This window comes from Schistocerca serialis, chromosome 2 (assembly GCF_023864345.2).
Source record: "Schistocerca serialis cubense isolate TAMUIC-IGC-003099 chromosome 2, iqSchSeri2.2, whole genome shotgun sequence".
NCBI classification, from domain to species: domain Eukaryota; kingdom Metazoa; phylum Arthropoda; class Insecta; order Orthoptera; family Acrididae; genus Schistocerca; species Schistocerca serialis.
Genome location: NC_064639.1, coordinates 166,954,791 through 166,975,366, shown reverse-complemented (window position 1 = coordinate 166,975,366; position 20,576 = coordinate 166,954,791). Strand labels below are relative to the sequence as shown.

At 44.0% G+C, this 20,576-nt stretch overlaps 1 protein-coding gene across 1 annotated transcript in view; it reads left to right on the top strand.

The window, feature by feature from the left end:
- Window positions 1-20,340, top strand: part of LOC126456875 (uncharacterized) — a 249,809-nt gene extending 229,469 nt beyond the window's left edge. The window contains exon 14 of the mRNA XM_050092695.1: window positions 19,928-20,340. Within this exon, the coding sequence (XP_049948652.1) occupies window positions 19,928-20,183 (256 nt within the window). The 3' untranslated portion in view covers window positions 20,184-20,340. The remainder of the gene's footprint in view (window positions 1-19,927) is intronic.
- Window positions 20,341-20,576: the final 236 nt, after the last annotated feature.

Below are 20,576 nucleotides of genomic sequence, written 5' to 3'. Positions count from 1 at the left end.
CAAGAGACGCCAACAGACGAATTATTTCAGAGAGGCGTGGGTGAGGAGGAGACGTATCTAACTGTTCAGCATCATGTGTACAACGTCTCTTCTGTTGCCCTGCGGATACTGTCGGATTGGCAACAATAATTTCAGGGCTGTGCTGCGAGGGTAATGGCGGAAATTCGGAGCAGTAAGCCGAGCGTCCCTCTCTCTGTTGCTCCACTTCACTCATGGAAGATGTGGCATGAATTTCGGGAGTAGGACTTTTAAAATGAGGACTTCAATGCAAATACCCACTGTAGGCAGTTAAATCTAAGGTGGCCCTTTCATTGCAGAGAAAGCACGTCCCCACTTGTGCACTACACATGACATGAATGTGATAACCACAGACCTGTAGTCGGGAAGGAATATTAAGCTTGACTACCATCTCCACTGAACGGATACCGATACAATATTGCAATCGGTGTTGAGTGGACCAGCGTTTGCGTCGAATACCCCGCATTTCACCACAAGGGAACAAAACCACCTTAAGACAACCTTCAGTGGGAGACTGAACTCTCGGGTATTTATGTAATCCAGTTCCACGTTAGCAAGAAGTACCACAGTTCTGGATCTATCACGATGCTTAAAGGGAACTTGAGAACTGTAATCCAAAAACAACGAAAAGGACACACTTAACACAGTCAAAATAGGCAGCATGGTGGTGGTGGTGGTTAGTTTTTAACGTCCCGTCGACAACGAGGTCATTAGAGACGGAGCGCAAGCTCGGGTTAGGGAAGGATTGGGAAGGAAAGCGGCCGTGCCCTTTCAAAGGAACCATCTCGGCATTCGCCTGAAACGATTTAGGGAAATCACGGAAAACCTAAATCAGGATGGCCGGAGACGGGATTGAACCGTCGTCCTCCCGAATGCGAGTCCAGTGATAGGCAGCATGAACCTGATTGGACGTTATATGAATGGTTTCGACTAACCAGTCATGAAGCTCCAAAGATCCAGGCTATACAGAATACGTGGATTTGTCAACACTAAAGCTTACAGTACCTTTTCTCGGAACACACATGAAAACCATAGTCGACATAGTGGTGTCTAGGAAGCCTACATACTCAGATCGCTAGACAAACAATGAAACCAGTCGTACTAATGAGTTTTATTACAGAAAGAAAATTGCAGTATTTAATTTTCGCAACTACACAGATGTGTCTCAAGCAAAGGGCAGCATACAAAATAATCTATCTTCTGCAGTGTAGACAATCCCAGGTCTGTCCTACATAGAGAGTACAAGCGAAGTGATCGATCGTTGACGCTGCTATCCAAGTTACTAGCCTTGAAGCTACTATTGAACTGGGCCGTCACCAGTCGGTCGTGGCGCTTGTGTCCTCTTCATATACGGGCCGCTGCTGTCGCATTGTCGTCCTGGAGAGGGGACGGTCAGCGTGCGATTGGCTCATGTCTGCTCACAGCCATCTCTTCTGTATCGTTCCCGACTAGTGTGCCATCGCTTGAATTTACGCCCTAACATACATTATGGAGAGGACTACGCCGCTACCAATGGACACACACAACAACTGACGCTACGGACCAAACGACAATGTGGCACAAAGACACGAACAACACTGAGGAAAAGCTGTCCAGGCTCGCGTCGAGGTGGAAGACAAGGAACCTTCCCGCTCGGCGCACGAGGCGGAACTGTCCCCTGGTCCTTCGTCTATAATGCGCTTAGAAATTCGTTTCCAGCAAGCTAATACAACTGTTCTTTTAATTCGAACTGTATTCGCCTGAAATAATTTAGAAATCTTGTGGATATGTCTAAAGTTATATGTATAACATAAAAATACACTGATGCAGGAACCATAAGATGTATATGTCCTGTAACGTGGTTGCTGTCAGGTGTCATTTGCAGAGTTTAAAACTTTGTAAATAACTACATAGGTTTCCTTAATGTACACGTTCAACGGTAAGGGAGCAGATTTGACACAAAATTCCTTGATTTCGACTCAAAATTGAAAAATCAATTTGCATTTCCTCTTCGCATTAGTCTGTCAAACAAAGAAGCAAATGGGGAGGTGAGAACTACATCACTTCTCTATTATATTTTGTACTCTTGCAGGCAGCTTGGTCAGTCACACTGGTGTCGGTCTAAAACAGTAGTTACCTTCTGCATCTACATCTACATCTACATTTATACTCTGCAAGCCACCCAACGGCGTGTGGCGCAGCGCACTTTACATGCCACAGTCATTACCTTCCTTTCCTGTTCCATTCGCGCATGGTTCGCGGGAAGAACGACTGCCGGAAAGCCTCCATGCGCGCTCGAATCCCTCTAATTTTACATTCGTGATCTCCTCTGGAGGTATAAGTAGGGAGAAGCAATATATTCAATACCTCATTCAGAAACGCACCCTCTCGAAACCTTGACAGCAAGCTACACCGCGATGCAGAGCGCCTCTCTTGAAGAGTCTGCCACTTGAGTTTGCTAAACATCTCCGTAACGCTATCACGCTTACCAAATAACCCTGTGACGAAACGCGCCACTCTTCTTTGGATCTTCTCTATCTCCTCTGTCAACCCAACCCCGTATGGATCCCACACTGATGAGCAATGCTCAAGTATAGGCCGAACGAGTGTTTCGTAAGCCACCTCCTTTGTTGATGGACTACATTTTCTAAGGACTCTCCCAATGAATCTCAACCTGGCACCCGCCTTACCAACAATTAATTTTATATGATCAGTCCACTTCAAATCGTTCCGTACGCATACTCCCAGATATTTTACAGAAGTAACTGCTACCAGTGTTCGTTCCGTTATCATATAATCATACAATAAAGGATCCTTCTTTCTATGTATTCGCAGTACATTACATTTGTCCATGTTAAGGGTCAGTTGCCACTCCCTGCACCAAGTGCCTATCCGCTGCAGATCTTCCTGCATTTCGCTGCAATTTTCTAATGCTGCAACTTATCTGTATACTACAGCATCATCCGCGAAAAGCCGCATGGAACTTCCGACAATATCTACCTTGTCGAAGGAATCACACCGATGTCATAAGAAACGTTTCTGAATCCCTGTTTAGGTTGTCAAAAAGCTTGTCAAAGTAAACACCGTGGAAACAAGTAAAACTCCCACTCCCAACCGATGATTATGACCAAAACACCTTCGACAAATGAGATACGCCTTTAGATTCCTCTACTGTCTCCATTTAAAAATCCTACGGAGATGTCTGATGTCTTATGTAAAATGTAAAATACATGCAATTGATGTGAGAAAACACTTAAAAATTCCTTAAAAGTGGAATGCAAGCCACAACACTATGTCACTTTCTGCTTATAAGAAGGAGCATTGCAGTTGAAGGTAGTGTCTACATCGAGATCGTTAGAGACTAAAAGCTGGCTCACGCTGACGACTGCATAAATCAGGAACCACACAGTCCAAGCCACCAAATTCGTTTGACCTGAACACATCTGGGACACTAGTGAATGTTAGCTCTATACCACGAGTTTACGGGAATTTTGTAAACATGTGATGAAATATACCTCTGGAAATCTACTTTAGCACAGCTTCACTAACATGCTCGATCTACTGACAATCAAAAGGAACCATGTAAAGCACAGTGTATGTAATAATAGCTGTAGTTCTACACAATGAGTGGGATATTTTCACACAAATGGATATGTATACATTAATTGTGAATGTATCTCTTACAGGTAATCATTCTTACGATTGCATCTCACCACGGTACTTAGAAAGAACTGTGCATTTTTAATATGAAAACTTTACAGTTGCAATAAATTATTGTAGCCCTAACATACCGAACTGTTAAACTACTGAGTGCAGTGGAGTTACATAATGTGTCCTATGTCACAGAAAGCCGATGTAATACTTACCAAACGACCTCTTAGCTCAAATCCCATCTAACGCGAAACCAACATTCATTCATCTCGTACCACCAGCAACAGTTACCTCAGGTGCGTGATCTCTCCTGGAGGCCATTTCACACCTAACACAGACACCCTCAATGTAATTATCAATGGATTTTACTACAACCTATCAGAACGGCACCTACTAATTTCATCCTCTTCTGTTGTCTGTGTTGCTATCTAATAAACACATTTCACTGACGACCCATTCTCCAACTAGTCGACATTAATGCGCATTCTGTCGCCGTATTGGGTGTAAAAGTCATGGCAACGTGCTATTAAGCGTGTAATTATAATCTTTTGGATAATCTGCGTTGATACTTTTTAAGTGTACACTTTCATGTTGGCTCCTAGTTAATCGATGACACCTTTAGATTTTTTGGCACAAAATTAAGCAGAAATAACACAACACTGTGGTATCTAAGGTCTGAAAAACATGACCACAACTGCTTACACAAGACTTGATGTCAATCAGCTGGCACTGGCTCTGCTTCACATTTACATGCAATAATATTAGTTGAGATAAATAAATGTATTTAACCAACATGAAGCGAAGTTCTAACAAATTACCATTTATACTGTCATGTACCTCTTTGTTATAGTAAAAATTATTTACATTTGAAACAGTATTATGAGCTTGGCACAACTTATCTGGAAACCATAAAGGCTGTGCCAGGGAGTAGTGACTGCATAGGACAAGTGACCATCTTGGCTTTGACAAATGGCCACTGTGGTTTCTATACTTAGCACAAGCGACCTGGCTTGTGATCGAGATTCATTGGGAAAGTCCTTAGAAAATGTAGTCCATCAACAAAGGAGGTGGCATACAAAACACTCGTTCGACCTATACTTGAGTATTACTCATCAGTGTGGGATCCGTACCAGATCGGGTTGATGGAGGATATAGAGAAGATCCAAAGAAGAGCGGCACGTTTCGTCACAGGGTTACTTGGCAACCGTGATAGCGTTACGGAGATGTTTAGCAAACTCAAGTGGCAGACGCTGCATCGCGGTGTAGCCTGCTCGCCAGGTTTCGAGAGGGTGCGTTTCTGGATGAGGTATCGAATATATTGCTTCCCCCTACTTATACCTCTCGAGGAGATCACGAATGTAAAATTAGAGAGATTCGAGCGCGCACGGAGGCTTTCAGACAGTCGTTCTTCCCGCGAACCATACGCGACTGGAACAGAAAAGGGAGGTAATGACAGTGGCACGTAAAGTGCCCTCCGCCACACACCGTTGGGTGGCTTGCGGAGTATAAATGTAGATGTAGATGTAGATGTGGAGGCAACCATGTAGGCTGTTGCAGTATCCAACAGTCCGCCATTTTGGATTCTGTAATCATCATAACAGTGAAGTGAAGGCTCTGCCAATATCAACCAGGTCAGCCATTTTGAATTCTGGCGTCATGAGGCTCAGGACAACTCAGTAGGACAAGTGCTCTATGTTCGCCACCTTGTATCGACATCTAAGAATATATATTTAGCACAAGTGACCTAACAATCATGCAGGCTATGCTAGTACGCCAATGCCTGCCTCTTTGGAACGCCATCTTAGATTGTGATGTTGTCGGGCTCTGCTGAGGTCAGCCATATTGAACTGCCCTCCATCCAGGCCGTGCTAAGGTCCACCATCTTGCATCTGATCTCGGATTCCCATCCATACAGGCTGGACTAAGGTCCGCTATCTCATATCACCATCTCTGACTGTGATGCAATAGAGCTATGATAAAGTTAGTCATCTTGGATTTTTGTATTTCCCACCATTTTACACTTATATTTTGAATTTCGTCCCATTCTTAAATTTTCCTTCAATTTTATATATACGACTATATGCCATAACGTCAGAGGCGTGGAGTGGAGGGGGAGTGGAAGAAGTAGCATGGCAACAGTGTATGGTGATCTTACCAGTGACATCATAAAAACATTGGTAACAATTCCGCACAGAACCCGCTTAGCACCCTTGCTTTTGTCACCTGTCTTCGTTTTTCAGTTGTAAGGCACGTGAAGAAAATCTGTAAATTATTGTGGAAAACGTACAGTCGTGGACAAAACGAGCGAGACGCCTCTGCTTTTCGATATACTGATCCGCACACCTTTGAAGTCTGATAACAGCATAACAGACAAGGCGATGAAGTGCTACCAACATACTACGCACAGTCGTGAAATTGAAAAACTATCCGAACTTTGTCAGACTGTTAGCAATCATGTGTAAGACTAGATTAATGCTGATTGGTGTGTTAAACACAACACGTAAATGTAAGATATAAATGAAAGAAGAAATGATAATTAGTATGAACTGTACAAATAAAAATGAATTTGGGCTTATTGGGATAACATAACTGTTTTAGTAAGACAAAGAACCGCAGATGGTTACGAATTAGCAAAATATTACGCTCATTCGGCCGCAAAACGGTCTGTGTCAACGTTCAGACCAGTCATACTGGATTACCGTTACTGACCTACCATAAAAGTGTGCAAATTTAGCAATGCGTGAAGATTCATAACGAAATTCACTTAAAAACCGTTCAGTGGCTCACTTAAGTAAATTCTTATGCTACAAGATTTTCATATTTACATCCACAGGGCGCCGGTACATAATAAAGGTAGCAGTAAAACGTATTGGGGGCGCAAGAGTTCCTTACAATTGCTTTACTGATAGTGTATCTGCCTCCATCGAGATTAGAACCGAAAACAAACCAGACCTCCCATGCAATAGCAAACACCTTTCACTACGCTAGCAGACAACCCAGGCAAACAGCCCTCTATTATTACCCTTCACATGAATAAGCCGGCAATTTCGCAATGAATGTGGCAAATGGCAAAATGATCTGCAGTTTCTGTTGCACAGAGCTTTCTGGACTCAAAAACATGAATTTTATACCTTTATGTTACCGCTTATATGACAATCATTCGGAATGTTTATCGAAATAACAAAATACTGTTATTAGCGAGTAAATTTAGTAGGATAATTCTGCATCACCCCAGGAAATAAACGGCTAAGTAGCTGCCAAACGTATGCTACAATGTTTTGAATTCTCCATTAGACTTGCCACAGCCAGAAAACGTTCATTAGCTGAAGTGTTTCTTTAGCTAGCTAGCAATGGGAACGCCCGCACTTCTAAAACGCGGTGGCATTAATACTGGGATCTGAATTACCACATGTACAGGCAAATGGATTTTATTTGCATTCCTGTAAACGTGATTTGGATCGAAAGCGTAGCTACGATTAATATACTGATGTATCGACTGCAACTAGAACATTTCGAATAAAGGGTAGTGGGAATTATTTATGCGGCCCTCATCTTCAGTAAGTGTCACCTAAATCCGTAAAAATGGAACCCTACTAGTCTCGCTTTCTTGACCGTCTATCTGTCTACCGAACCCTTAAAACCCGTTTACCTCGAGAACAGGTAGACCTAATAAGCGGAAATGTATCGCACTTCCTGCGGTATACGGTCCCTTGGTGGTGTAAAAAATTCATTTTTATTAGTACAGTTCATGCTAATTAGCGTTTCTTCTTTCACATCTTATATGTATGTGTTGTTTAACACACTAATCAGCATTAATATAGTCTTATACGTGATTGAAAACAGTCTGACAAAGTTCGGATAGTTTTTCAATTTCACGCCTGTGCATAGTATGTTGGTAGCACTTCGTCGCCTTGACTTGTATGCTGAGTAGCAGACTTCAAAGCTGTGCGGATCAGCATAATGAAAAGGCGAGGGGTCTCGCTCGTTTTGTCCACGACTGTACATACGCAGATGAACCAAAACATTACGAACACCTGCTTTTTGTCCGTATTTGAAACAAAAATTCATGACTCATTATGCGCATCACGGATCCGACAGTTTGTTAATAGGTTTGTGGAGGTATGTGGTATTAGATGTATACGTATAGGTCATGTAATTCGCGAAAATAACGGGCCGATGGTTTGCGTACGCGGTAACGGTGCCTGAAAGCAACCAAGATGGGCTCCCCAGGATTTACATCAGGCGGGTTTGGTCGCCTAGACATCAACGTGAGTTCACTATAATGCTCTTCAAATAACTGTAACATGGTTCAAATGGCTCTGAGCACTATGGGACTTAACATCTGTTGTCATCAGTCCCCTAGAACTTAGAACTACTTAAACCTAACTAACCTAAGGACATCACACACATCCATGCCCGAGGCAGGATTCGAACCTGCGACCGTAGCGATCACGCGGTTCCAGACTGAAGCGCCTAGAACAGCACGGCCACACCGGCCGGCTCTGTAACATGGTTCTGGCTCCGAGAGGCGGACAATTATACTCCTGAAAGATGACATCGCCTTTGGGGAAGACATTAAGCACGAAGGGACCGAGGTGGCTCGCAGCTGTCAACGTGTCCTCGATTACCACCACAGATACCATACAAGCACAGGATAATGTCGCCCACAGCATAATACTGCTCTTACCAGCTTGCTTCCGTGGCGCGCTGCACGTTTCGAGCCGCCGTTCACCTCGATGGTGGCGTTTGTGAAGACGACCATCGACCTAGTGTAGCAAAACTGTGAATCGTCGGAAGAGCCGACAAGTTTCCTTTGATCGACGGTCGACTCCCGATGGTCCAGTACCCACCGCAGTCGTAACTAACAATGTCGTTAGATCGATATGTGATCACATAGGGTGTGGTCTGCTGCAGAGCTCCGTGTTTAACAATGTACGATGAAAGATGTGCCCCGAAGCCCACTTTCTGTGACGAGTCGTGGTCGTCCAAACATTTAGTCACCATTGGTTGTTTCACTGTCCTAACTCTATGTTGTACAACAAAATCAGTTTTTTTACATATTCAATAGGAATATTCCACTATAAAAGGTCTTAGTAATCTGTTTTGTATATGTGCCAAATATTCACGTTTTTATCTCTTCTGCCGCGCGGGATTAGCCGAGCGGTCTTAGGGCTGCAGTCACGGACTGTGCGGCTGGTCCCGGCGGAGGTTCGAGTCCTCCCTCGGGCATGGGTGTGTGTTTGTCCTTAGGATAATTTAGGTTAAGTAGTGTGTAAGCTTAGGGACTGATGACCTTAGCAGTTAAGTCCCATAAGATTTCACACACATTTGGACATTTTATCTCTTCTAAAAACCAGATATAGGTACTGAAGCTTTGGCAAACATTTACGAAGTCTCTACAATGCTTTTGTTGAACAAGAAACGTGAAGCGCCAAAGAAACTGGTACATGCATGCGTATTCAAATACAGAGATATGTAAACAGGTAGAATACGTCTCTGCGGTCGGTAACGCCTGTATAAGACTACAATTGTCTGGTGCAGTTGTTAGACCGGTTACTGTTGCTGCAATGGCAGATTATCAAGATTTAAGTGAGTTTGAAAGTGGTGCAGGAGCAACGACGACTGAAGAGAATCGTTCAACGTGACAGAAATGCAACCCTTCAGCAAATTGCTGCAGATTTCAATGCTGGGTCATCAACAAGTGTCAGCGTGCGAACCATTCAACGAAACATCATCGATATGGGCTTTCGGAGCCGAAGACCTGCTCGTGTACCCTTGATGACTGCAAGACACATAGCTTTACGCCTCACCAGAGCCCATCAATACTGACATTGGACTGTTGATGATGGGAAACATGTTGTCTTGTCGGACGAGTCCGTTTCAAATTGTATGGAGCGGTTGGACGTGTACGGGAATGGGGACAACCTCATGAATCCATGCACCTTGTGTATCAGCAAAGGACTGTCAAGCTGGTGGTGGCTCTGTAATGGTGTGGAGTGTTTGCAGTTGGAGTGATATGGAACCCCTGATACGTCTACATACGACTCTGACAGGTGACACGCTCGTAGGCATTCTGTCTGACCACCTGCATTACCGAGCGAGGTGGCTCAGTGGTTACCACACTGGACTCGCATTCGGGAGGACGACGGTTCAATCCCGCGTCCGGCCATCCTGATTTAGGTTTTCCGTGATTTCCCTAAATCGCTCCAGGCAAATGCTAGGATGGTTCCTTTGAAAGGGCACGGCCGACTTCCTTCCCCGATCTTCCCTATTCCGATGAGACCGATGACCTTGCTGAAAGGTCTCTTCTCCCAAAGAACCAAACCAAACCAAACCACCTGCATCCATTCGTGTTTATTGTGCATTTCGATGAACTTGGGCAATTCCAGCAGGACAGTGCAACACCCCACACGTCCAGAATTGCTACAGAGTGGCTCCAGGAACACTATTCTGAATTTATACACTTCCACTGGCCACCAAACTCCCCAGACATGATCATTGTTGAGCATGCCTGGGATGCCTTGCAACGTGCTGTTCAGAAGAGATCTCTAACCCCTCGTACTCATTCGGATTTATGGACAGCCCTGCAGGATTAGTGGTGTTAGTTCCCTCCAGCACTACTTCAGACATTAGTCGAGTCGATGACAGGTCGTGTAGCGGCACTACTGCGTGCTCGAGGGGGACCTACACGATATTAGGCAGGTGTACCAGTTTCTTTGGCTCTTCAGTGTAAATGCAGCTCAGAGTGCCACTCGTCTAATAAATAATGTTTTAGTCTCAATTGTCTTCTACAAGCCACTGTGTATATGCGTTTGTAAGACTGAAATCTATTGCATAACCTTCTTGATGTTTTTTTTTTTCATCTTACTTATGACTTTATTGAGACATGGGTCTCCTGACTGGTTTGAAGTGGCCTGCCATGAATTCCTCCTTGGTCCCAACCTCTTCATCACAGAGTGGCACATGTACCCTTATCCTCAATCACTTGTTGACTGTATTCCAGTCTCCGTCTTCCGCAACAGTTTTGACCAACTACAGCTCCCTTTGCTATTATGATAGTTCTTTCCTGATGTATGAGCACATGTCCTTTCATTGTCTTCCATCTACCTGTTAGTGTTTTCCATATGCTTCTATGGTACCACGGCTCAAACGCTTCGGTTCTCTTCTGGTTTCTCCAGAGTCCATGATTCACTAGCACAGAACATTGTGCTCCACACGCACGTTCTCAGAAATTTGTCCTGTGCTAGCCTGCCATCTTACTTTGACCGTTATGTGCTATTTTAGAAGCAAGATAGCAGAATTCCTTCGCTTTGTCTACTTCGGGCGTCGCAGTTTTGATGTAAATTTATCGCTAATCGCATTTCTCTACTCCTCATTACTTTAGTCTTTTCTTGGTTTACTTCCAGGAAATATTCCGTGCTCAGTAGACTGCTCATTCCATTCAATATGTCATGTGACTCTTAATCACTTTCACGAAGATCGTAGTATCAGCGAATCTTATCACTGATTTTCTTTCACCTTCAATTTTAATCCCTTGCCTGAGTCGATGTTTTATTTTTGTCATTGTTTCTACATACAGATTGAACATTATGGGAGAAAGTACTTCCTTTTACGTCTCCATTCCTATTTTTTCCACTTCGTTCTTGTCAAAAAACTACGTCCACAGGTCCTGGTGGGACCCCCAATACCGACCGACCACCGTGTCATCCTTTCCATTGGCGTTATTGGAAACACTCTGTTCTCCCTGCCATTTTCAATGTCCGTGACCGGTAGCCGCTCCTAATTGGTCAAGGAGCTCTTCAATTGGCGTCACAAGGCTGAATGTACCTCGTTCCAGTCTTCTCACCAACGACAAAATCCCTGGCAGTAGCCGGACTCGAGCCCTAGTTCTTCACATTTTAGTCAACCACGCTGACCTTTCAGCTATGGAAGCACACCTTAATTGTTGTGTATATATCGTACATCACGCAGCTTTCACTGTAATATATACCTCCATTTTTAAGTACTTTGGGCATTTTACAGTATTTTAGAAAACATGAGTTTTGAACATCCTACACCATTTTAAATTGTATAACACGTTCTCAAGGCCGACAACTCCAACGAAAGTTTAACTTTTCTTAAGTCTTGCTTCCTTTATCAAGTGCAACGTCGGAAATATCTTTATGTTCCTGTTACCTTCCCTAACACCAAACTGATCTTCATGTAAAAGATCACCAATTTAGCCGCGCGGGATTAGCCGAGCGGTCTTAGGCACTGCAGTCATGGACTGTGCGGCTGGTCCCGGCGGAGGTTCGAGTCCACCCTCGGGAATGGGTGTGTGTGTTTGTCCTTAGGATAATTTGGGTTCAGTAGTGTGAGCTTAGTGACTGATGACCTTAGCAGTTAAGTCCCATAAGATTTCACACACATTTGAACATTTGATCACCAATTTTCATCTCCCTTCTTCTACATGTCGTCCCCCTTAGCAATGTGGACGCAAGATCTGATAAGCTGGTTGTTTTGGTGGTTGTATACTTACTTACTATTCATAAATTAATAAAGTTTTAAATATTTTTGCTGTGTGGAATGTGTAATACTACAAAGTCCATGTAGCCTCTTGAATGTCTATATATCCTTCATCAGGACTGAGTTTACCTTGCAAGTTTTGAAAGTGTTTCTACATTACTTGAATTTTCAGTCACCGTAATCTAAAAGAGAATTGTGTTGGAAAGTTGCAGCTCACTCCTGCTCCATGCCACAGATGCTGCTAGACTCCATATTTCTCTGAAACATTTTCTATTTATACAGCTTCGCTGTAGACAGACTTGAACATGGGGTGGGTCAAATAGTACGTGCCGACGATTCTTGGCGTCAGATCAGGGGAAAGTTACTGATAAAATTAAAAGAGTACCGGTGAAAGGAGCCCTCTTCCAATAGAACTGGACCACGCACAGGTTCGAATCGGCACTCATTCATCAAGGGAGATGTGTGTCTGTGTGTACACATATAAACACTTACACATCCCAGTAAAATCTGTTCCTATAGTCTGACTAAAATTACTTCATAGTTGGCGTCTGTCTCTTCCCACTATGGAGTTGCCACATCGGCTGCCAGCTACCACTCAATTATAGCAAAAACACAAATATGGCGCCGGCCGAAGTGGCCGTGCGGTTAAAGGCGCTGCAGTCTGGAACCGCAAGACCGCTACGGTCGCAGGTTCGAATCCTGCCTCGGGCATGGATGTTTGTGATGTCCTTAGGTTAGTTAGGTTTAACTAGTTCTAAGTTCTAGGGGACTAATGACCTCAGCAGTTGAGTCCCATAGTGCTCAGAGCCAACAAATATGGCGGGTTGCTTCACAAATGTTGTTAATATGTAAAGTGAAACAATGTTGGGAGTGGTTACCGCTAGGTATGTCGAAAATCCAAGATGCTCTGTCGACTGCTGTTTTTAAGTGAGCAATGACTGAACTGTGAAAACAACGCGTTTTGGAACGCTCAATGTCAACTTTTTGGCTATGAAATACGAAATAAAAGTGCCAGATCCATGATTTGGGATCCAAACACCTCAAGAAAGGACGTCGGACGAGGAATTGGAAGTGAACTGACCAACTGTTGTGGCAGTTTGGCAAAAGTTATGGTTCAAGAGAGTTTTGACTGGTGGAAAATAACTGCAGCGTGTGAAGTGTCAACTACCAAGTAACTTTTATCGGACTATATTGGAAAACAACTCACCTTATCACAAACTGTAATTTATTTAATATTCTTGTGGCCTTTAATCACATTTAATTACATTTAAGCTGAGTTTTATACACCTTATCACTTAAATAAACTTCTACCTTTTAAAAAAGTTTCAATGACGGCTTTTCAACAACAGCAAATTTTATGCCTACTCCTCGATGTCTTTTTTCGCCTTCAGAGGAAGACAAAAGTTACAGTTTCCGTTATGCATCTTCTTTCAGAATACCCTGCATTTCAGAGAGCTTCTTTCTTGCAGCTGATAATGATTCTCTGCCAGTTATCCTGATGTTTGTCCGTACGAAACCTCCGTATGTCAGTCACTCAGATCGGTAGCAAACGTTGTATGTTGATAGAGTAGCAACCAAATCTCCGATGTAGTTCGTACTATGTGTTGCCGTCCAGATGAACGAGCGTAAACATTAATTAAAAGTTACACCAGAACTACGGAGCACATCAAAAGCATAACTGTAGGCAACTAACACATTTTGCTTCCGTGGGGAAGTTGGTAGAGCGTTAGATCCTTCTACGAAGGGTCCAGGATTCAAACTCCAGTAACAACAAATTTTTTCACTGTATTATGCGTGAAAGTGTTATAAGGAACTACGTGTATATGACACGTAAAAGGGCTGTTTGGAGTTTACAGTAATGTTCTCCTGGCAGTCTGCTTTCGCTTCGTTTCTCCGAAAGTAGTAAACTACATTTGTAGTTTCACAGAATGTACAATCAGAACAGAAAAATAAAGAAACAACTGCATCACACGAGCGGAAGTAACAGTAGTAATAATAATTAAGAGTAAACAAAATATTAAGATCAATAATAAGTACAAAACGTTCAAATAACTAAGCGAAAGCAGACTGCCAAAAGAAGATTTCTACAAATTCCGAAATGTCCTTTTACATATCAGGAAAATGTTCACCCATACACCAGTTTCCAGCGTAAAGAGTAAAACAAAATTCTCATCAGAGTGGTTAGAACGGGGGACCTGTAGTACGACATCCGAACGCTATACCTTCTCACCCACGCGAGAACCGCAATAAAATCACTCACAGATACGCTTTTCCTGTGCTCCTTACCTCTGGTGTTACTTTTAATTACCGATTACGCATATTATACTGGACGACAGCGCACAGCACGAACTAAATCGGTGTTTTGGTTGACACTCTGTCGACACATAACTTCCTGTACCGATCTGACATCTGGAGGTCTGGGTATCAGCGCTTAATTATTTTATCTACAGTTGTTACAAGGAATGTTTAATAAAATTTAAATTATAAAATTTCATCTCAGTTTCACTTCTCATTGCCAATATGAAAATGTTTTATTAGGCTGTGCGAGAGTTCTTGCAGTTTCTTGCCTTCCTATCTTTCTCACTCTGTGGATAATACTTCTTCGAAAATGTGATGGTATTTCTCCAGGCTCTTAGATTCTACAAAGCTGAACTGCCATTTGCTTGGCACTTGTCACAATGATTTTAGAAATTCCAAGGGAATGTTACCTACGCCTTCCAAATGTATGGCCGGCCGTTGTGGCCGAGCGGCTCTAGGCGCTTCAGTCTGGAACCGCGCGCCCGCTACGGTCGCAGGTTCGAATCCTGCCTCGGGCATGGATGTGTGTGATGTCCTTAGGTTAGTTAGGTTTAAGTAGTTCTAAGTTCTAGGGGACTGATGACCTCAGATGTTAAGTCCCATAGTGCCCAGAGCCATTTGAACCATCTGAACCATTTTTTTCCAAATGTATGCGATTATTTTAAAACTATGTACAGGGTGAACATAAATAAACCAACAAACTGCAGGGACGGATTCCTGACTGGAAAAGGAGGAACAAAGGTCCTATGAACATGTGTTGGGAAATGCATAGTTGTCACGGTGACTGACTCTGACGAATGAAAGTTCCTGTGGCTATGCGCCGTGAGTTCTTTGTGTTTTGCAGGCTGGTGATTGACACAAAATACTGTAAGCAGTTGAATGGTCCGGTATTCATGTTGGAAACAAGTCGAGATGGTGTTTGTGCACGGCCAAGCAGATGGAAACGATAGAAAGGCAGCGCGGGTATACCAAAACAAGTACCTTCACAGACGCCAACCACAACATTTCAAGCCCCTTTTGTGCATTTGTGTGATCATGGGACCTCTCAGACAGACAAACATGGAGGGCGGCGGCGGACCGTGCGAATATCAGATTTAGAGGACCAGGTGCTAAGGGATATTGAGACGAACCCTAGTAAAAGGTCCAGGCAAGTGGAACGCCAAGATGGTGGAAGCCAAACTACGATTATATACAGGGTGGTCCATTGATAGTGACCGGGCCAAATATCTCACGAAATAAGCATCAAACGGAAAAACTACAAAGAACGAAACTCGCCTAGCTTGAAGGGGGAAACCAGATGGCGCTATGGTTGGACCGCTAGATGGCGCTGCCACAGGTCAAACGGATATCAACTGCGTTTTTTTTAAAAATAGGAACCCCCATTTTATTACATTCGTGAAGTACGTAAAGAAATATGAATGTTTTAGTTGGACTACTTTTTTCGCTTAGTGATAGACGGCGCTGTAATAGTCACATACGTATAAGTACGTGGTATCACGTAACATTCCGCCAGTGCGGACGGTATTTGCTTCGTGATACATTACCCGTGTTAAAATGGACCGTTTACCAATTGCGGGAAAGGTCGATATCATGTTGATGTATGGCTATTGTGATCAAAATGCCCAACGGGCGGGTGCTATGTATGCTGCTCGGTATCCTGGACGACATCATCCAAGTGTCCGGACCGTTCATCGGATACTTACGTTATTTAAGGAAACAGGAAATGTTCAACCACATGTGAAACGTCAACCACGACCTGAAACAAATGATGATGCCCAAGTAGGTGTTTTAGGTGCCGCGGCTAATCCGCACATCAGTAGCAGACAAATTGCGCAAGAATCGGAAATCTCAAAAACGTCGGGGTTGAGAATGCCTACATCAACATCGATTGCACCCGTACCATATTTCTAGGCACCAGGAATTGCATGGCAACGATTTTGAACGTCGAGTACAGTTCTGTCTCTGGGCACAAGAGAAATTACGGGACGACGACAGATTTTTTGCACGCGTTCTATTTAGCGACGAAGAGTCATTCACCAACAGCGGTAACGTAAACCGACATAATATGCACTATTGGGCAACGACAAATCCAAGATGGCTGCTACAAGTGGAACATCAGCGACCTTGGTGGGTTAATGTATGGTGCAGCATTATGGGAGGAAAGATAGTTGGCCCCCATTTTATCGATGGCAATCTAAATGGTGCAGTGTATGCTGATTTCCTACGTAATGTTCTACCGATGTTACTACACAATGTTTCACTGCATGACAGAATGGCGATGTACTTCCAACATGATGGGTGTCCGGCACATAGCACGCGTGGGGGTTGAAGCGGTATTGAATAGCATATTTCATGACAGGTGGATTGGTCGTCGAAACAGCATACCATGGCCCGCACGTTCACCGGATCTGACGTTCCCGGATTTCTTTCTGTGGGGAAAGTTGAAGGATATTTGCTATCGAGATCCACCGACAACGCCTGACAACATGCGTCAGCGCATTGTCAATGCATGTGCGAACATTACGGAAGGCGAACTACTCGCTGTTGAGAAGAATGTCGTTACACGTAATGCCAAATGCATTGAGGTTGACGGACATCATTTTGAGCATTTATTGCATTAATGTGGTGTTTACAGCATGCGTTCTCAGAAATGATACGTTCACAAAGGTACATGTATCACATTGGAACAACCGAAATAAAATGTTCAAACGTACCTACGTTCTGTATTTTAATTTAAAAAAACCTACCTGTTACCAACTGTTCGTCTGAAATTGTGAGCCATATCTTTGTGACTATTACAGCGCTGTCTATCACAAAGCGAAAAAAGTGGTCCAACTAAAACGTTCATAGTTCTGTACGTACTACACAAATATGTAATAAAAAATGAGGGTTCCTATTTAAAAAACGCAGTTGATATCCGTTTGACCTATGGCTGCGCCATCTAGCGGGCCAACCATAGCACCGTCTGGTTTCCCCCTTCAAGCTAGACAAGTTTCGTTCTTTGTAGTTGTTTCGTTTGACTCTTATTTCGTGAGATATTTGGCCCGGTCATATTCAGTGGACCACCCTGCATATACTGCATCACAACCGCTGCTATCCCTATCGCCTGCAACGAGTGCAAGCATTATCAGCAAGGGACTTACCCCCAGGGGAAGGATTTTGTCTATGGTTTTTGCACCAGACCATGACAATTACGGGATTTCTGTCATCAACAATCTATAACGAAACGTGTGAACGTGTGCATTGCATCACATGGATACCACTTTGTACATCTGCTGTGACGTGGATGCGATGCAGCTTTGTACGGTGTTCCTGGACGATTCGTTGTCTTTGCACGCACACCGACCATTTCCAGACACATGTTCATGGGACCTTTTCTCCTCCATTTCCAGTCAGCAGTCCGTTCCTGCAGTTTATCGCCCAGTACAATACGACAATAAAACAATCATGTACAATATTTGTGACTTTTTTTCATTTTCCACTATCGTATCCCAACCCTATTGTCCTCGCTTATTACAAACTCAACCACTGATATGATTACGATGGCTTTCCCGGCGTAATAATTTATAATATTCTTCTCGGGTATCCAGCCGGATCATAACGTCTTCATGACACAATATTTCCGCGGTCCAACTGGCCGCCATCTTCAGGTGAGAGTGCTGGTGCACGATCTCGCCGGAACTGACTTTCCAGCGCAAGCGGCGGCCCCTATGTAGGCCATATAGGACCCACAACGCGTGCGCGAGAAGGTGCCGTAACTGCCCTCTAGCGCAGGCGAAATCGAGATATCGCTGTCAAAAATTTAAAATTTTTTTTAAAAATTTTTTCCGACGATCGAAACACAGACCGTTGTTCTTTAATGTCAGATATCACCGGGTCCCAAGTCTTACTTAAAAGATAGCCCTTGTCTCTATTAATAAGATTGTCAGATAAACGAATCTCTATGGATTCTTTTAAAACATAGTCCCAATAGCGAGATGCAGGGACAACCATTTGTGTCTCGTCATATAGCATTCTGTGTCCCTCGGTGAGACAGTGCTCCGCCACTGCAGATTTCTCAGGTTGAAGCAGCCGTGCGTGCCGCTGATGCTCAACACATCGGTCCTGAATGGTCCGGATTGTCTCCCCAATATAAGCCTTCCCACAGTGGCAAGGGATTTGGTACACACCGGGCTTCTCAAACCCAAGTCATCCTTTACCGAGCCAAGGAGCGCTCTAATCTTGGCTGGCGGACGAAAAATACTTTTGATATGATATCTTTTCAGAATTCTTCCTATCTTCGAGGAAATGCTCCCAGCAAAAGGCAGAAAAGCCACCGATTTGCAGGTATCTTCTGGTGGTTCAGGCGAAGGTCCAAACTGGAAAGCACGACGGATCTGTTTATCTGTATAGCCGTTCTGCTTGAACACAACCTTAAGATGGTCCAATTCTTGTGTCAAGCTTTCTCCATCTGAAATGGCATAAGCTCTTCTCGCCAACGTCCGAAGGACCCCCGTACGCTGGAACGATGGATGACAGCTAGAAGCATGCAGGTAACGGTCCGCGTGCATAGGCTTTCGATAAACACTGTGTCCCAATGTCCCATCATCCTTTCTGTACACCAGAACATCCAGAAACAGAAGCTTTCCATCACTTTCCACCTCCATGGTAAACTTGATGCTAGGATGCAGGGAATTAAAATGATTTAGGAGGCAGTCAAGAGCTTCTCTCCTATGAGGCCACACCATAAACGTATCGTCAACGTGCCTCTAGAAACAGGTTGGTTTTAAGGACACCGTCTTCAGCGCCATGTTCTCAAAATTTTCCATAAAATGATTGGCGACTATTGGGGACAATGGGCTCCCCATAGCCACTCCGTCAGTCTGTTCAAAATATGTCATTGAATAAAAAGTACGTCGACTTCAGCACATGGCGACAAAGCCTGGTTGTTTCCTCATCCAGTTTCTCACCAATTAATTGCAAGGATTCTTCCAGAGGAACCCGGGTAAAACGCGACACAACATCAAAGCTCACAAGCAAATCCCAGGGACTAAGAGACAAGGACTTAAAACTTTGAATAAACACCATAGAATTGGGAATGTGATGTTCGCATTTACCGACGTGAGGGCCAAGAACAGATGCTAAATACTTGGCTAGATTGTAGGTAAGAGCACCCAAATTACTCACGATCGGACGAAGCGGGACCCCTTTCTTATGAATCTTGGGTAGACCGTATAATCTCGGTGGCACGGCGGCACCAGGATGAATTTTTGAGAACGTCGTCAGGTAAAGAACTCTTCTTCAGGAGTGGAAGCGTCTTCCGTTTTATCCGTTCAGTTGGATCGTCCTGCAATGTTCTGTATGTTGAGTCCTCAAATAAGAGATCCATCTTTCCCAGATAGTCATCACGTGACAGAAGAACCGTTGCGTTGCCTTTGTCCGCTGGTAGAACTATCAGATCAACCACTGATAGCTGACGGTTCCGTGCTGTCTGCAGGATGGCGCTGTTCGTGTTCTTCGTGCTGTGTAACGGCCAGCTGCGCAGCAGTCTGCGGGCATCGGTGTCTCGTGTGTTGTGGTGCTGGCCCAGCAGCGGCCGACCACCCGGCTACCAGCGCTCCACCACGACCACCAACACCACACGGATCAAGGACTCCTTCTCCGACCACACTCCACTGGTGCGGCAGCGGCTGAACCAACTACAAGAGCAGTTGGAGCTCGATCTCAAGAAGCGCAGCAACAGACCAGCATGAAACCTCGAGAGACCGTGACGGAATCCCACGGATCAGCCCGCCTGAGAGACCAATACACACAAGACAGTATCATGATAACTTTTTTCTGAAATAGAATATCGCCATAAGCCTGTAGATTTGAAGTTTTTCATTTTTAAATAACAATGTTTTCGCTTAACGAAGTTTCATTGGCACCCTTCTCCTTCCCTTTCACTTGCTTTCCAGCTGGTGTCAGCAGGACGTATGTGCATCACCATTAGGCACTGCGAGCAGTCAACTTCTACCTGCTACAAGTTTAACGCTCAAAATCGAGGTCACTGTGTGTCCTATAGTAGGCGCACCCTTACTGCACTTGATTAACTGAAAAAAATCTTAGCAAAAATGGAAATCCCAAGAAAGCAATAGTTCAGAAGT